This window comes from Dunckerocampus dactyliophorus, chromosome 12 (genome assembly GCF_027744805.1).
Source record: "Dunckerocampus dactyliophorus isolate RoL2022-P2 chromosome 12, RoL_Ddac_1.1, whole genome shotgun sequence".
Lineage (NCBI taxonomy): Eukaryota > Metazoa > Chordata > Actinopteri > Syngnathiformes > Syngnathidae > Dunckerocampus > Dunckerocampus dactyliophorus.
Window position 1 is genome coordinate 3,023,801 of NC_072830.1, and position 19,162 is coordinate 3,042,962.

Here is a 19,162-nt window from a genome sequence, read left to right on the forward strand (position 1 = left end):
CGGATAATATTTACAAAGTACAGGAACTTTGGAAATCTACGATGGTTACTTTTCGTGTGTTAATTAGAGTGGGAATCGCCTTGAACGCCTTTTTTGCTTCTAACACACACTAGCCGCAAAGCAAGAAGCTAGGCTACAGTTATGGGGCAACATGACTCCACGGGAATAAAACATGATTAAGTTAATGATGTATTGACAGCTCAAAACCATGTGGTGTCCAATCATTGTTATCAATGACGTTTTCATCAACTTAACATTGTTCAGTAATCCCTCGTTTATTGTGGCAGAAATCAAATATTTTCATAGTTAGAGCACAGAAAACCTGTTTTCCACCTTCTAAATACAGTTTTTAACATTATTAGAGCCCTCTAGACATGAAATAACACCCCTACTCCTTAGTACTCCTTAGTACTCCTCCAGTTGCAGTCCTCCTCAAACCAAAAATTCATTTACAGTATTCTGCAATGGCGCAGTAAAGCCGCGTAACTTCTACATTCTTTTAGCATGTCCAGAAGTCCAACCTTTTCTGCAATGGTTAGCATCCTCCTCTGCCTTTTGGGGGCAGAATGTTTCTTCTTCGACATTGTGGGTTTTGTCCGGGAGAAACTAGCAAACATACAAAGACTGCAAGCCAGCAAGCTAGCTATGACACATGAGACATGGCAGGGCGGCACAAAGGAGACTGACTGACAATGGTCTACAGCCAATCAACACGCAGAAGACAATGGGCGGTGCAGGCAGACGAGAGAGGGAAGTGAGAGAGAAACTTCCCACAGTGCAATTCTGCGAATCCGCGAAAGATGAACTGCGATAAAGCGCGGGAATACTGTATTGAGTAGATACTCAACGTATTGCTTGAAGTGCAACCATGCAGTCCAGGCTGCCACATCACAGTACGTCTCCATAAAGCCGAGGAAAGACTATAAGTAGCAACACAATCCTCGTAAAAGCCACCGCTACAGATTTATTACTCCTCGGGGGAAAGAGAAAGAAGCCATAAGTGTCAGATAAAGACAGCGACGAGCCCACCTTGTGACACAAAAGCCTAAATGTCTTTTGGCTTAAAAGACATTTTTCATTGGGGGAGTTTGCATCTGGTTTTGCCTTCAGTTTTGCGTTCGACCATCTGATGGGATTGTCTTCATCTCACCTCGTCACTCAGCACCAAAGCTCCTGTTAGTAGCTGCTGTTGCTAATAAACACAGAGGGGCCGTCTGTCTTTTACCCCCCGACAGCAGGACTCTGAAGAGGACCAAGCAGAAGAAAACTTTATTGTGTAAATTACTGCTCAAAGGTGCACAGCGGATGTGTTTTCCTATACATGAAAGCGGGGGTTATAAATAAAAAGCAGCTCTGTGACGGCGTCTAAGCTTCCATCCTCGTGCTGGGAGGTTGAACGCAATCGCATCCAATCTGTCCAAGGACGCCCTACTGGGAAGGTCCCCGCTTAATTTGTCTTCTCTGTGATTGGCCCTTTGCCATGTTTTTAAATTAATACAAGCCGTCCAAATGTGTCTCCTGTGTTCTCTGTGTCTCATTGTCGTACAAGAATGGGGGTGAGGGCAAAGCTGGTTACCTTCAAAGTTGGCAACGAAAGAGAGGCACACATTGTTGTCTGCTCATCTCTTTAACATTTGCGCCCCCTTTTAAAAGGAAGTTACACCTTTAACCTTTAAGTCCCAAAATGGTCCCTGTCATACAAATTTAAAATAGAAATATTTGGCATGTCCAATAATATCGGTCGACCTACGATACTATTGTGCGATATTGACACAATAATGAGATATTGGTTCATATCGCTTTCGGTTTATCTGCCGATAACACGAGTGATGGCATGCTCCACACAACAAGCTCGCTAGCTCAGAGTGTAATAGGGGGGCGGCGGGGCGGAGCGGAGCTCATTCTCCAACAGACTCCTCCAGTTCCGTTCCCACAGTGAACGTGACAGGATTTCATTCATTCCACACGCCGTCCAGCTCTACAATACCTCCCCTGTCTGTAAAAGATCATTCACAACACTGCCCTCTCTTGTATCAAGTGTACGTTTACTTGCATTTACCATATTTGGACACACTATATGTGCAATTTCCCTTGTGGTTCAGTAAAGTCTGTATACGTTTGCTGTACTTTGTTCTTATACGGATGTTGGGTGGGCGATAAACCACAGCACATAAGATGGGACTGGACAGTGTGAGTACAAAACGCTGTAGCTCAAAGCTGGCATAGGCTTTAGTGGAGAGTAGACGGCACTTTAAGGTCTGCTTGTAAACAGTAGCAATACCCCCACCCCTCCCGCGGCGTGTTGAGGAAGAAATAGTTTGGGGGGAGGAGCTCCGAGAAAGCGCTGTTGTCGCCTGGGCAAAACCAGGTTTCCGTCAGGAAAAGCAAATGAAATTTATCAGAGCGGATAAAATAATTGAGAAAAAAGTCTTATTATTCAGTGATCTGGTGTTAAAAAGAGCCATATGAAGTGACCTCCAGTTATCCTGCAGCCGAGTGGAGCGAGCCACCGGGCGGAGACAGTTTTGAGCGCGTCGTCTGGATTTCACTCCTCTGACCGTGCCTCTTTGTTCTGGCGCCGCGCCGCTGAAGCGTTTTTGTATCCTTGTTAAAACATATCGCTCCTGTTGTCGTATTTTCCGCCTCCTCGTCGTCCTCTTTGAACCGAAGAATCATTTATTCCGCAATGGCGCCCTGCAGCAGCAACGTCGACCTTTCTTCAGCATGTCCACAAGTCCAGAACTTTTTGTGCGATGGTTGGATTCCTCTGCCTTTGGGGTGCAGAACGTTTTGTTGACATTGTGCGATTTGCCAGGGAGAAAATGTGCAAACATACAAAGATCAGAGTCTCTGCAAGGTGTTTGCTAGCGGTCATACAACAGGAAACACGGCAGTGATGCACAAAGGAGATTGATTGACAGTGGTCTCCGGCCAATCAGAACGCAGAAGACTATGGGCAGATTCTCCCTTAGCAAATCAGGACTGTTGTGGTTCTATATTTAACCGTCTATTGTCTACAGGGGGTTCCTAATATGCTTGTACAGGCACGTAAACACGTACTGAGTTGCACACTCTTCAACTCTCACATGAGTATACAACACCCTCTACTGGTAGCAGTAGGAAATACAACAACAGACATACAATAGAGCACCCATAGATTGCTCTAAATACACCCCAAGAACGCACAATACAATGCGCGTTCATACGCTGTTAAAAAAAAGGTGCAACATTGCACTTAAAGAAGGTGAACCGCGATGTAGCGAGGGAATGCTGTACATTGGGCTTTGATTTTTACGGCTTAGCTCGATCATGTTTTTCTAAATATATTAACAAATCTTCACTGTTTTGTGGTTGACTATGGGCCTATTATCAGCCAAAAAATATACGTGTTTTTGGTCTAAATTAAGCATTTTCAAGAATAAAAATGACAAAATGAACTAAAATACAAATATGAGACATTCAGAAAATCCACTGAAAGACAGGTTGATATGTAGTACTCTATGCTGGTCACTAGGTGTCAGTAACGTTACATTACAGTCACCGCAAGAAGTACCAGAAGTAAAAAGAAAAAAAACCCCAAAAAACCAACAAGAACGAGCTTTCCCAATGCTAACAAGTCTACTATATTTGGTAATAGGAGTGTAAATGTGACTATAGGGGTGTTATTTCATGCATAGCGGACTTAAATAATGTTATAAACTCATATTTAGAAGTTTGTAAATGTGTTTTCTATGCTCTAACAGAGAAATATTCCATTTATAAATATGGACTCCTACTTTGCGGAAATTCACTTTTCACGGTGGGGTCTGGAAGCAATTAACCGCAATAAACGAGGGGTTGGTGCATCGAGTATGAGAAAGCATCTCTAATAAATGTTTGTCTTCACCTTTACCACATTAAACACAAAACGGAAAAATGCAATATTTTCCAAAAATATAAATATAAAGTGGAACGAGCTTATTGCAGCCTTGATGAGGTCATTCACTGATAACGTTATGCATTTTATTTGCAGAGTTTACTCAAAAAAAACTTTTGACCCCTAAAAATGGTCCCTCGCTTTACACACAAGACGGCAGCTCCCTGTCTGTTTGGTTACGAAGCACCAGCTCTGCATTCAAACTTGCAGCGAGGTGAACACAAGTTAATACATGATGGTAAGCTCATAGTGGAATTACTGTACAACAGACAAGCAGCGTGGAGTATGATCACGCGGCCTGGGGGAGCTGCAGAGCCGCTTGAGAGGGACATGGAGGTTGTAGCACGAGCCCTACGACCAGGCTCAAGGCCAAACTGCGATTCTGGTTCACCTTTCATTATCATTCATCAGCGCTGAGTACCCACACATTTGATAACCTCGAATGTGTTTAATATTCCATTCCATTCCATTTTCCTAAGCCTATCCAGGTCCGGATCGCAGGGGCAGCAGTCTCAGTAGGGAAGGCCAGACTTCCCGGTCCCCGGCCAGCTCCTCCACCTCCACCAGTAGGACACCTCGGCATTCCCAGGCCAGCTGTGAGACAGAATAAGATTTTCATTGCATGGTATAACTGCTGTTTTACCATGCACATGACAATAAAACTCTCTTGAATCTTGAATCTTGAATCTTGAATAATCACTCCAGCATGTTTAATATCCATCCATCCATTTTCTATACCACTTCTCCTCTTTTAGGGTCGCAGGGGGATGCTGGAGCCTATCCCAGCTGACTTCGGGTGACAGGCGGGGTACACCCTGGACTGGTTGCCAGCGAATGGCAGGGCACATATAGACAAACAACCATTCACACTCACATTCATACCTATGGACAATTTAGAGTCTCCAATGAAGCTAACATGCATGTTTTTGGAATGTGGATGGAAACCGGAGTACCCGGAGAAAACCCACGCACGGATGGGGAGAACATGCAAACTCCACACAGAAATGTCCAAGGGAGAATCAAACCCAGGTCTTCCCAATCTCCAGGCTGTTACTGTGTTTAATATGTGTGCCAAAAACATTTTTATGTTTAATCTCGATTGCGTGAACGTAGCGGGGATGTACTGTGTATTTTATTTTCAATGTTCACTGCTTCAAAGCGTTCGCGATGAAGCTCTGCTGCTCTCTGGTGGTTGGGGGCTGTTATCGCACCCCAAACCTGTTTTCCTGTTATTTGGAATGTACTGTAGCAGCTTGGCATTGGGGAGAGTACAGTATTAAAATACAGTAAGTGTGGATTTTAGTTTTTTTTTTTTATTATTCTAATAGTAGTCACCGGCACATTTTTCATGTTTTTATTCAATTGCAAAGTATTTATTTCACAAATGTCAATTTACAAGCATTCCCAATCAGACTTGTATTTTTTTGACATACTCTTGCGGTTGTGTTTATTCCTGATCCACAAAAAAGACACAATTACATTTGCGCTTTACATTTTTAGATCGTTCAAAGGTGAAACACATAAGGGGAGCTTATGACAATAAATTTTGAATTTGACATTACTACTTCATGCATGTGTGCGTACACAAAGCTGTGCTATACAGTATAGACAAAAGAACAATGCACATACAGCCAAAGATGCATTTGTCTACTTAATGCAGGTTTTTTTTTTTTACTTGCCACTTGATCAGTTTACGCCTTCTATTTCCATTTAATATACAAATAAATATGGAGGTTCGCTTATGCAGAGCAAACTTCCAAAAATATGTCATCTTTTGTACTAATACGAAGTAAAGTGTGTCGTTGTGATGCAAGGTTAGCGATGTGAGGCTGCAGCTCTCTCGCTAGAGAGCGGGACAATGAGAGCCAGGTGTCATCAATCAACTGATGACACGTTGCTCTCTAATAAAAGCAGCTTGGTGAGGGTCTTGCCTCATCTTGGACCAAGCACGAAGAGGTATGTAGTCATATAATGCAGATGTGGGTCGACTTTAGAGGGCTTGCATGGTTTTTCATGAGTCTCTATTCTGCTATATTCACCAGCTTCGCTTTCACAAACATCTTTTAACATGTTTGTCATTTTAACACCCGTCTGCGAAGCGTTTACATTTGAACCAAACGAAAGCGTGATTGCACCTTTTTTACTTCCTAATTTGAGATGAAGTTTGAAGTGCAGTTTTTGTCACTTTCTCTGACCGAAGCGCCTGAAGATGTCTGGCCGTGGAAAGAAAGTACCCTCCAAGCCAAAATCGGCGGTTTCCAGGTCCACGAGGGCAGGGCTCACCTTCCCAGTAGGCCGCATCCACAGGCTGCTCAGGAGGGGCAACTATGCGGAACGAGTGGGCAATGGCGCCGCCGTTTATTTCGCGGCTGTGCTGGAGTACCTCTGCGCCGAGGTGCTGGAGCTGGCGGGCAACGCCAGCCGAGACAACAAGAAGCATCGCATCGCTCCTCGCCACGTCTTGTTGGCGGTGAAGAACGACGAGGAGCTCAACAATCTGCTGGCTGGGGTCACCATTTCGGAAGGTGGCGTGATCCCCAATATCCAGGCGGCGCTCCTTCCCAAGAAGACGAAGGTCACTAGAGATGACTCTGTTGGTAAAGATGTTCAGTCCCAAGAGTTTTAGTGTTTTAATACAATAAAGTCTTTTAATTTATGCTGTGAGGTGTTTACTGAGCTTCCTGACTATTAGAAAACATGGAAATTGCAAAAGTGTTTGCTTTACGTTCAAACTTGTGCTCCAGATACAGAAACTCTGCAGCTGCTTTTTTTTTTTTTTTTTTTTTTTTGAGGGGGAGGGGGGCTAAAAAAAATGTTGAGGCGCACATTTAAAGCTAGTCAGTCTGCCCAATGAAATCACTCCAGTCTCCAAATGGAGCGCAAGGCAACATTTTTCCAGCAGATTTACAAGAAACACCAGAGGGGTCTTGTCTTATAGAGGATCTTTTATGCAGCGCTTCTATTTTAATTGACTTTATGACAAGGTTAGTTATCTGGAGATATAAAAACTAATTTAAAAAGAAACTCCTGTACCTAATTTTGCCAGTGCCAAGTCCAGCCCTGTCACAAAAACCCTCATGAGTAGTTTTCAGTGGGTCGGTGGCGAGCGAATCAGCTCCACCAGCCGGCCTTTGTCCCAACTCCCATTCCCAATTCCTTGTCTTTTTTTCATGTTAAAGGTGAATGTCATTGGTCAAGGTGTGTGGCGGCATCTCTGTGTCCACATTGAGCAGGGGGAGGGGCGTGGTTACACACATACTGTGTGCTTTTGGAGCTGATTCGCTCGTGACCGACACATCACTTCAGTCAGTGTTGCCAAGAGGGAGGGAGACAGGTTGCCGAAACACAAAAAGGGGTAAGGAAAAATCAGCCCCTCAAAGCTGAGGCACGTGTTTTTTTTTAATGCCAGTCTTAAGTAAAAACACAACTGTTACCTGGATGCTGCTTTTTCTTTTTGTTTTGCACTTTTTCATTTATGTTTTTGTTGTTGGATTGTAAGTTGCTCGAAATTTGCTTGAAGAGCTTTGGTCTATTTTGACCTAATTTGTCTATCGAGATGGGTCTTTTTGTGTTTTATAGTATAACATTTTTGGAGCTGTTCATTGAGGTTTAAATAAATCAATTTAAATAAACATTTGATATCATGTATTTTTTTTACGCTGGTAATTAATTTTAAACAATTCACATCATTTGGTAATAAATTAATTTAAGACAACAAAAACTCTGAGGAGCCACTTTTGGCTCGGTGAGCCGAGCCAAAAGAACCTGCTCTCTAATAAGAGCCAAATTTTCCATCACTAGCTGTTTTCCCGAAGCAACATTTTGCAACACTGCGGCTGTTGAACGCAGCCCGGGTGGTGCGACGTGCTGACGTCAGACGTGTGAACAACAAACGGTTGTTGGACTTTCACAAGCTAGCTTTCCCAGCGAACGGTCGCGCTGGACAAAAACACCTTCACCGACTTACTGGCCTGTCCTTTACCTTGTTTGCATGTGGCTTTCCACTGGAAACATCCTCCATCTCATGTGTACAATAATACGGACTGTGAGCAGGTGGATCCTCGGAGCCGAGAACGTTTTAGCCACGGAAACATGCTGAGTACTCGGTGTGTGTGTGACGCCTGCTTCTTTTCCAGCCGCCGCCGCTCCGAGAGGGCTGCGATGTGAGTTAACCGCGGGACAACCGACGGAGAAGGGGAAATAACGTCTTCTTTACCCAGGATAATGGACTTTGTCGGGGTGATATGTGATGCGGCAGGTATGCGAGCATACTCGGCCTTGGGTGTCATTGTTGGACATCAACTTTAGCCTGCTAGCTAACGGCAGCTCGCTCTCTTCATACAAATGAACGTAAAGCTGACTTTGCTAATGTAATGGAGGCACCCTGAGTGAGTGTAAATGGTGTGGCCCTCTTAAAATTCTGCTGTCAATGTGGTCGATAGGCTTTAAATGATTGCTATTGCATTGCACATGTCACACAGGCATCTTCTGTTGTGTTATTGATTACCCCTACACTGGCCCTCTAATTCAAAAGGCAACATATGTGTATAGCGATAGTGTTTTAGTGTTTGCTCCACCAAGAAGGTGCACATCTATGCTTATAAACTTGTTATCTAGCTCCTGTCTGCCCAGGTCGTGTGGTACACTTCGAGACCTAGCCTAACTGGACATGAAAACATGAATATCGAAGAGCAGCGTCTAGATCTGTGCAATGTCAAGACGAAAAATAGCGACGATCATAACACTAGCATCAACACGGACGAGGTCATCCCCTGCATTTCTGAGCTGATAGCGGACACTAATATTCCCGGGGAGACCATGCCTCAGCTCACTGACAACCTTCAGGTGGCCGAGGGGGATAACCACCAGGTGAAGGACACACTGGAGATTGATGAGGTTAATGGGAACAGACACAGCACTGGCCAAGACAGCCCCAGTGATGGGGATCACAAGGACAATGCCGCTGTGGATAAAATGAAGGACCCTAAGGACGCTGAACCCGTAAAGTACAACGACCCAGCAGTGGGCGATGACGACGACAGCGGGGAGATGGACATGGGTGTGGATCTGAGCCTTGACGAGAGCGGCATCTTGGAGGAGGCTGAGTCGACGGCACATGTTACTTCTCTCTCAGATGATATTTTACATCCCTCCAGCCGCGTCGTCCCGGCTGGCAGCGCGGTAGAAACGGGCCAGCCCGAGCAAGCCGGTGGCGTTGAGGCATCTGCTGCCGAGGACCAGACTGTGCTGTACCCCGCAGTGGAGGAAGGGGACGATAAACACAAACTGAGTGGCAAGAGGGTGACGTTTCCTTCGGACGAGGACATTGTTTCTGGAGCGGTGGAGCCAAAAGACCCCTGGAGGCATGGTAATGCACTGTTTGTGTGTCTATTTGCATATTATGTGTGAATGAGAGTGTTCCGTGTTCAACCTGTTCAGTGTGCTTGCATGAACATGCACTTTGTCAATGACAGCCTCCGTGTTAAAGCAGCAAAACATGACTCACCGTGTCCCATATGGGTCATGTGCTTACATTTGGAAAGAAATCACACTGTTTATTAATATTATTATTATTAGTAGTAGTAGTAGTAGTAGTAGTATTAGGGATGTCCGATAATATCGACTCAATATTGGCAACAACGTAATATCAGTTGATATTGATATTGGGTTTTTCCCTATAATGAAAACCGATAATAAATAAGTGTGTAGTACCTCGCATAACGTAAACCTCCTTTTACGTAAATTCCACTGAACGTAAAGAATTTATGTAAAATTTTTTGCATCGTATTACGGAAGGAATTCCATATAACGTAAAGCGTCAAGTCCGTGCAAGCGACAGAGAGACTAACAGAGTACACTTGGTGACGCCTTCTGGCTTCACGCTCTCATTAGCTGATTATCGGCGCACCGCCTACGCTCTCATCCCATTGGCTGATTGTCGGGGCACCACCTACGCTCTCATCTCATTGGCTGATGATCGAGGCACCGCCTACGCTCTTATCTCATTGGCTGACCTATCCAGTGCGTCCAAGTTTGTGTGTGAACTCCCTTCCTTATCTTCAGTCGCCCTTAAACTAGTTTGCACGCATTGAAATCTCTTCTTAATTTGTTTACTCATCTTTGATTTAAAATTACCGTAGTCGTGGGCCCTAAACCAAGTGTAAGGGATAAGAAAAAAGGGAAAAGTTGTTGATCGAAACGAAACAGGAAGTTATGCAGAAATTCTGACGCTTCATGCTCTCATTGGCTGATGATCGGATCACCGCCTACGCTGTCATCTCATTGGCTGACTAATCCAGCGCTTCGGTGTGTTTATGGGAGACATGCTGGTCTGTTCCTCATCGTAGTCGCCCTTAAACTAGTTTGCACGCATTGAAATCTCTTTTTAATTTGTTTACTTTTCTTTGTGTTAAAATTACCGTAGTCATGGGCCCTAAACCAAGTGTAAGGGATAAGAAAAAAAGGGAAAAGTTTTTGATCGAAACAAAGCAGGAAATGATCCAGAAGCATGACGGTGGTATGAAATGAAGTGATGTTGCTAGACTATACGGCCGTTCCCCATCGACCATGATACCTTATTTACCCTATTTTATATTGGAATGTTACTCTACTATGTTTATGCTGTTTTCTTATATTTTCCCACCATATTTGGTGACTTTGAATATTTTGAAGGCCCAAAGGTGTGAGTTTGGGAAGATCTTGGAACGGATTAGGCTATTTACTTGTATTTTACGCGTCGTATAACATAAAATCCCTATAACATAAAGGTTCTTGAAAGGGATTCTTTACGTTGTAGGGGCGTCTACTGTATATGTGTGTGTGTGTGTGTGTGTGTGTGTATATATATATAATATATATAGGCAGGCCTATGGGCTCCCGTACTTGCCATCACAAAGGCATCCAGCGGCGCCAATACGTGGAAATACTTCATCACGTCCTGTGATATGCTGAAACAACAGGCATGGGTGTGCCGGCTTACCGACGTTAGCTAACTCGTTAGCTCGTAGCGGCGCCGGCACGGTCTCGTTGGCTCTGTTGTCAGTCGACATTTTTACCCACGTCATCTACTCGCCACTCAACTCAACAACAAGCAACAAAACTTTAGCAATAGCTAAGTGGCCTGGAAACAGAAGTACACTTGATAGATGAGGAGATGGATGGATACTTTATTCACCTCCAAGAGAAATATCTAAAATGACTAAAACAATGCCGTGGGTCACCACAGTGTGTTCATTCCAGGACAGGAGATATGTGATGTCCGATATCGGTATCAATTGATATCAGAATCAGAAATTGAGAGTTGGACAATATCGGCATATCGGTTATCGGCAAAACAGCCAATATTGGACATTCCTTGTTATTATTATTATTATTATTATTATTATTATTACTATTGTCTTGTTCTGCTTAAAAAAAAAACTTCTAATGGGCTTTCTGCTGTCCTTCATGGTAGGTCCCGGAAGGATGGTTGATGGGGGGCCTTTTTTAAACACAGAAATCAACAGAAAGAAAAATGATCCATCAAGTCAAAAACATGGCACACCCAACAGTACATATTACATCCGTGTTCAAAACAAGTAATTTAATGAACGGGATAGCTTCTCCTGCAAGCTGATGAGCGATAGGCTGGGCACCTCATCGGCCAGGTCATCAGAGCCAACTCGCTCTGGCCGGCCTGGCTCCATTGCGAACAGGTAGAGCGAGGAGGTGCAGTGTGAGTCCTTGAGTAAAATGGCGGCGTTTGTTTATGATGGAACTTGTTCAAGGGATAGTTGGGATTATATGACATCCCCATCAGCAGTGGACTACACAAACAGTGACTCACCCCCCCATTTGGTCCTGCGAGTCCAGTTCTGGTAGGTTTTCCGTGACGAGGAACGTAGTTCTGTGTAGTTGCTGGGTCGTTCAAGTAAAGAGTTTGGCTTCTGAAAACAATATGCGTTCAAAAGAGTGATACATTTGCATCATGAAAATGCCTCCTCAAAAAAATCCGAGCTCACAAATGGCTTGGTTGTAGGTTTGTCTTCCGCCGCGTTCCCTGCGTACCGTCACCTCTCTATTTGTGTATATGTGATCCGCGACGGAGCACTGCGGCCATCTTGTTTACGTGTGTTCCGCAGCGGAAGAAGATGCAAGCGTCTTTGTCACATACACAGGAATGTTTTTTGGTTTTTTTTTGGCCTTTCCAAGTGTCAACCCTCAGAATACACTTCCACATTAGTGTATACCCTTTACCACCCTTGCTAAACATTTCTCTCATGTGTCTGTGTGTTTACTGTAAGCCACAGTGAGTCCTTGCTATGGAACGAGCTATGGAAACACAAACGTGCCGCCTTGCCAAGGACTCAACTCCAACCCTTTTTCAAACAGAACCTTAAGTCTTACTTAAACACAAACAAGTGTGTGAGGAAATGATTAATCTGTTCTTCCAACACATCAATTGTTTGTGCAGCATGTGTTGTTTGAGAGAACAATGCTGTATTTATTTATCAACAGAGTCTGTTTGAGAGATGAACATTATTAACATTACTGATCGATCCAGAGAACCTGGAAGATAAGATTAGCAAATAGAAAAGCAGACCTGGTCTGCCTGCTGTTTTTTGGGTGTAACCCGCTGCTGTTTGATGTGCTCTTGTGTGTTCTCCTAACACTTCTCCAGGAAGTTCATCCTGGACATGGCACAGGCTCAGTGCTATTGATCCACATGAGGCGTGTTTAACACGTCAATCAAGCATAATGTTAAAGCTCCCATATGGCAGTATTTTTCAACAGATTTAAATGAGTCTCATAGGTGCCACCATTGTATTTTGATGTTTAGAATTTTTTTCTTGTGCCATTTGCTTGAATGCTAATAAGCTAGGTTTGTCCATGCCACGAGTGTGTGCCTCCAAGAAGCTCTATTGTGCACTTTATCTACTATTTACACACTGTAATGCTGCACTTGTTCAAAACAATAGATGCCATATATCACATACAACTAGGGATGTCCCGATCCACATTTTTTTGGCTTCTGATCCTTTTTTAAAATTATTTTTTTTACAATAAGCGCTTTTGTTACAAACATGAATTTATGGAATAGAATATGGTTATGAACATAGCTCTTCAAAGCATTAACATTTGTCAGTCAGGTCCCTAATCCAATAAAAGGTCTATCCAATAAAGGATCAAATTGGAAACAATGGGCGTACAAAATACTTTTAAGGTAGGACTAATCATTTGACATGGTTAAAGATCAATTTGTGGTGTGATTTAGAATATATGACTTTTTTTTTTTTTTTAACAAAGTCTCTTCAGTGGAATAGTAATTTGACGGTCCCTAGTATAAACAACCAGCAGTTAGAGCGCACTTCCCGTGCGAGCAGTGGTAGAGCCAGAAATGTTTCAGACCATCACTCACATAGGGGTGGCAACAAGTTGATACCTGAAATGTTTAGCTGGCCAGTGGGGGTGGCCACGGCCACCGTTTGGACGCCACGTAGCTCCGCCACTGCGTGCGAGCTCCCTACACCATGACACAGCAGTCCGGGCACAGCGAGGGGAAACTACCGCTGTAGCTACGGAGCCCAATATCCGACGTCCAACGTGAAACTAACTTCACCACGGTACACGGCGGACATGTCTGCATGGTGGTGTTGCCCTTTCTTCTTCTTGTGGGTGGTGGGAGTCGAGTGGCAACCAGCTTTGAGGTGCATTACCGCACTTACCGTGTTGGAGTATTGTTGGTAGAAGGCTCAAATCAGGTTCTGCGGCGTAACTTGTTGTGCAAGTTTTGTTTGTTTTTAAAGCTGTGAAATATAAAAGACTAAAGGAACTGATGTCATTTCGTTGTTTGGGCAGCAAGTTTCTATGCTTTATATTTGAGAGAAGTACCCCATGTGCAGTTAAAACATCAACTTTGTGTTGTTTCACGGGTGGAATGGGAATTGGCAGCTAAGCCTTTTTAACGATTGGTGATAGGCCAATTATACTCAGTGTACCCCTACACATTACTCTTATAACATAATTCAAAATGACAATTTATCATAGGGTAGCTTTAAAACCAGTATAGGTGTACAGACCCCAATTCCAGTGTCAGTGTGTATCGTGTAGGTTGTGATACCTCCATGTAATAATCTACCAGTCTGCAGTTTGCCACAGTTCTCCCCAAACAATAAATTGGGCCTGAGATCAAAATGCCTGCAGCTTTCAATCCCATACACAGTATGAGTCACAACACGGGAGAATAAATAGCTTCTGCAGTCAACTACATGTTGTAGGAGTGCAACTCTAGATTGCAGTCACAAGTGAATGAATGGGAGGTATCGTGAGCTTTCTGAACCTCAAGTCAGGAGGAACAATAGTCGGCTGCGACGATCATGTTTCCATTTTGGCTTTGGGACTCTTCATTATTTGCATGGCTGCCCTAGAACAGCATCTACATAGCAGATTGTTTTCCACAACATATCTTGAGATGGCTGCATGACCTCACTTGTCTGTCGGCGTCTGACACACTCAGTGCTATACTAGTGAATCGTGTCCTTCGTCACATCGCTCATCATGGAAATCCGGAAAGCAACATGTCGCATTGCAGGCACGTGCTCTGTCATTTATTAATCAGACACCGCAAACATTGCAGAACCACGAGTTCCGCCATGATTAATGGTAGACTTGAGTGAGAGTTGTACAGTTAATACTCTTAACTATGCAGCACTTTGGCCTACCTTGAGCTCCTTGTCATCAGACCGACTTGGCACCAGGTTATTAGTGGCTCTGTGACCTAGGGAACGGTATTTGTTGTGACCAAGGACTGTTACTGTGCCACAGCTGCTTCTACTGAAAGTACTGGAACCAGACTTTTTATTTGTACCAATCACTAATGTGGCTTCATTTGCTATTAACACTCACTTGTGCCACAATTCAACTGACATGGTTAGGATTAACAATGCCAGCTGAGCGTCATTATTCCACACCTTTTCTGCTGAAAACAAATTTTGAAGATTGCACAATTGAACACAAAAAGCATCAACAAATCAAACACAGTCACTCCTTGTTTATTATGGTTAGGCCTGTCACGAACAATTAAAAATAATAACAATAATTTTCCGGCCTCGGTAAATTGTTTGTTTTCCTCTCTGTCTTTACAGCACAGGCTGGATGACAAGAGGGTTCACTCTGCACCTTGGTGAAGTTAGTTTCACTTTGGACGTTGGATATTCAGCTCCATAGCATCGATGGTAGTTCCCCCTCACTGTGCCCGGACTGCTCTCTCATGGTACGGGGAGTTTGCTCTGGAAGTGTCAATAAAAAGCCAATCAATTATTATTGCGTTGAAGAGTTAGTTTAAAAAAAAAAAAAACAGCAATAGATTCTAAATCAAACTGTCAACTGATATATAATGATGTGAAATGATTAGTCCTACCCTAAAAGTATTTTGCACACCCATGTTTTCCAATGTTATCTTTTATTGGATTTTATATGAATTTTACTCTTGAGAAAGTAAAGTTATTTTCAATAATATCTATTCTCTACAATAATTAGCAGGACAATTATCGTCCAGCAAAATTTGTTATTGTGACAGACCTAATTGCGGCTAATTGGTTCCAGGCCCCAACTGTGATAAGCAAATTTCCGCAAAGTAGAATTCCTTATTTATAAATGGAATATTTTTGCAGTTTGAGCACAGAAAACCTGTTTACGACCTTCTAAATATGTGTAACATTATTAGATCCCTCCAGACATAAAATAGCTTCCCCATAGTCACCATAGTAGACAAAATAAGAATAAATAAGCCATTTAAGACGTAAATAAGACTCATGCTTGTGTGTTTTACCATAAGTCTGTTCCCTGTAGGACCTGAAAGAGAGGTGGACAGGAAGTGACGTCCGGGGTTCAGAGTTGAGTTTCAGCTTTGCGTGGGTAATGGCCACAAAAGTAGCCTGTGTTTTAGATTTTTACTAGGGATTATTGTGTTGTGAAATCATTCAAACCTGCAATAAAAGCCTGTTGTTCCGGCGACCAGGTCTGGGGCTTGTGTGTCTCACCGAACATTAAGTCTTTGAATGAGTCTTTTGAATGCTTTATATTTGTATTTTAGTTAATTTTGCCATTTTTATGCTTGAAAATGCTTAATTTAGGTAAGATTTCCATGACATTTGCTTAAATATCCATATTGTTTTGACTAATTCAACCACACAACACCATGATTTATTGATATATTTTTGAAAAACCGTGATTGAGTGAAATTTGAGTGAAAGTTTGAGTGGCGCCGCCTGAAATTTGAGTGATTGAGTGAAAGTGATGAGGGACGACCGTATTGGCATTTTTAAAATGTGCCTGGTGTCTAGCGGTACTTTCTCATACCAACCCCAAGTCTGTGTAGGCCTCTTCTGCTCGCTCGTCAAACAGGAATTCCTTGCTCTCCCACTCTTGGATCTGCTCTCCGGCTGACAAATATTATTTTATTGCTCCATGCTCGCGCACCTTGAACATCAAATGCCCCCCTTCGTTTATAAATAGAGCGCTTGTACCCTCACAATGCCATCTGGTCCCGCTCGCAGACATCCATCATGTGTATTGATGTATTTTGACGACTGATAATGTGTGAGATGTTTGTTGGAGTCTATTCTACTTTGTTGTGGAATGAGAAAAAAATACTGCATTGTTTTTGTTGACATTTCAGGAGAATGTAACTACTGTAATGAGGAATAGGCATTTGACTTATTTTACATTTATGTTCCTGCATTTGCCAGAGTGTTGTCCAGACTTGTCAGAGCTCCCTAGCATCCTTGCAACAAGCCTCCTCCTCCTCCTGCCCCATCTCCGTTTGCCAGCCAGCTGTCAAGTGTGAATGACGTTGCTTTGGTGTCCGGGGAGTGGTGCTGCAGACTGGGACTGGGTGGGGTGGGGGTGGGGGGTGGGGGGGGGGGGGGGGGGGGGGGTGGGGGGGGGGTGGGGGGTTCTATTTTGAACACTGGCACGGGCATGTGAAGTAGGCACTGGCAACTTGCTTTTCATGTCATTGGCCCATAGATTTAACATGATTGTCACACTAAAAATGATACCGCAAAAGTCTGCTCTTTGCTAAGTCATCAGTGTTTTGTGAAAATTATTCCTGTGCAGTCATGACTACATTTTAATGACAACACCTGCATTCAGATGTTCAGCGACCTTTTTCAAATGGATTGCCCTAACAACAATATTTTCTCAGGTTTCCCCGCACACACACATACAAATGTCAGGCAGTCTTCAGTAATTACATTTGTACACATTATCAAGCAGTAGTAACTCAAATGGCTTTACACAGTGTTTCCCCTATCATTATATCAGGGAAGGTGCCATTTAAGTCATTTATGGATACATTTCTCATTGAACCGCTCTCTATACCTTGCTTATTTATTAAACAAACAAAGGAGAATTTTTCTATTTATCAAATTTATTAGGGATGTCCGATAATATCGTCCCACCAATATTATCGGGACGATATTGACATAAAAATGTAATATCAGTATGGGGTTTTTCCTTATAATGAAAACCGCTAATAAAATAAGTGCTGTGTATATAGGCCTACGGGCTCCCGTATTTGCCATCATCGAGGCATTCAGCGGCGCCAAGATACGTAACTTCCTGTGTTATCCCTCGCAGTTGGAACTGGGCTTGATATGCTGAAACCATGGGCGTGAGTGTGCAGCAGATAGCACCGACGTTAGCTATCTCGTTAGCTTGGTCTCGTCGTCTCTGTTGTCAGTCAACATTTTTACCCACGTCGAGGATCGCCAAATGTGGAGGTGAGATTCACAACGAGACAGGAGTAAAGGTAGGTGGCATCAATCAGTTTACTCTCCACTCAACTCAACAACACTCCATCTCTCAACAACTTTATGACCTGGAAACGCAAGTACGATAGATGGATGGGTAGATAGATCTTAATCTCCAAGAGAAAAACAATATATGTGGGTCACCACAATGTGTTAATTCCATGACAGGAGATAGAGAGTTGGACAATATCAGACCTCCCTCATATTTATGCATGGTCCAACATTTACAATTCGCCTCTGCTCTTCATATGGTGCAGTGGTTTCCAACGTTTTGTTTTTTTGTTTTGTTTTTCTGAGAGAGCTACTTAAAGTATCTCGGGGTCTTATTCACCAGTCAGGGAAGGTTGAAGCGTGAGGTCAACAGGCGGATCGGCGCGGCGTCTGCATAATGCGGTCGCTGGCCCAGTCCGTCGTGGCGAAGAGAGCTGAGCCGGAAGGCAAATCAATCAATTTAAACACCCCCCCCCCCCCATCAATGTTCCCACCATCACCTATGGTCATGAGCTTTGGGTTGGACCGAGAGAACGAGATGGCGGATTCAAGTGGCTGAAGTGAGTTTCCGCCGTAGGTTGGCTGGACTCACCCTAAGAGACAGGGTGAGGAGCTCAGAGTAGAGCCGCTGCTCCTTCACATGGAGAGGAGCCAGTTGAGGTAGCTTGGGCATCTAGTCCGGATGCCTACCTGGTGCGGTGTTTCTGGCATGTCCAGCCGGGAGAAGGCCCCGGGGCAGACCTAGGACGCACTGGAGGGATTATGTCTCACAGCTGGCCGGGGTTAGGGTAAGGGTTATGTGCATGTGTGTCTGTTTTTCTTGTCTCCCGCCTCCAAACAGGCAGGAAGAAAGTTCACTCTGTGCATTTGTTTCACCACCTTTTGCGCGTTTGTTCCATAGAACAACAGCATGAACGGTGTGAGCCCTTTTGTCAGTCATACAGTCTTTTTCTCGGTGGGTGGAGGCGGGGCCAGTAACATACACACAGAGGGCAGAAGAGTGTGTAGCGTAGTAGAAATTTCATCCGCAGATTGCAATATGTTGTCTTATATATTTTACTGTATATTTTTCTTAAAAAACCTCATCTCGTTCTCATAGACCCAATCGCGTGTATCGTCTTGTCTCGTGAACAGAGTGCCTCGTGACACCCCTACTTTCTATTGATTTCTATTGATTTTTATAAAATGAGTCGTCATACAGGGCCACATGGTGGTCTAGTGGTTAGCATGTTGGCCAACACAGTAACAGTCTGGAGATCGGGAAGACCTGGGTTCCATTCTCCCTCGGGCATTTCTGTGTGGAGTTTGCATGTTCTTCCCGTGTGTGCGTGGGTTTTCTCTGGTTTCCTCCCACATCCACATGTAATTGGCGACTCTAAGTTGTCCATAGATGGTTGTTTGTCTATATGTGCCCTGCGATTGGCTGGCGAACAGTGTGTACACCAGGGTGTACCCCGCCTGT

The 19,162-nt window shown here is 43.7% G+C and overlaps 2 protein-coding genes across 5 annotated transcripts in view; both read left to right on the plus strand.

Moving 5' to 3' along the window:
• The first annotated feature begins 5,846 nt into the window (after positions 1–5,846).
• LOC129191201 (late histone H2A.2.2-like) lies at positions 5,847–6,542 on the plus strand. Its single transcript, XM_054794318.1, has 2 exons — positions 5,847–5,872; positions 6,117–6,542. The coding sequence occupies exon 2, from the start codon at positions 6,126–6,128 to the stop codon at positions 6,540–6,542; it is 417 nt and encodes a 138-aa protein (XP_054650293.1). The 5' UTR covers positions 5,847–5,872; positions 6,117–6,125.
• A 1,275-nt stretch (positions 6,543–7,817) lies between these two features.
• Positions 7,818–19,162, plus strand: part of ppp1r37 (protein phosphatase 1, regulatory subunit 37) — a 42,201-nt gene continuing 30,856 nt past the window's right edge. For 3 of the 4 annotated variants that reach the window (XM_054794177.1, XM_054794180.1, XM_054794179.1), the window contains exon 1: positions 7,818–9,284. In XM_054794177.1, the coding sequence (XP_054650152.1) occupies positions 8,594–9,284 (691 nt within the window). In that variant the 5' untranslated portion in view covers positions 7,818–8,593. The remainder of the gene's footprint in view (positions 9,285–19,162) is intronic. The other variant, XM_054794178.1, reaches the window with a different exon arrangement.

Excerpts from the sequence above, each read along its gene's own strand:
- LOC129191201 (XM_054794318.1), top strand. The coding sequence starts at position 6,126 with ATGTCTGGCCGTGGAAAGAAAGTACCCTCCAAGCCAAAATCGGCGGTT.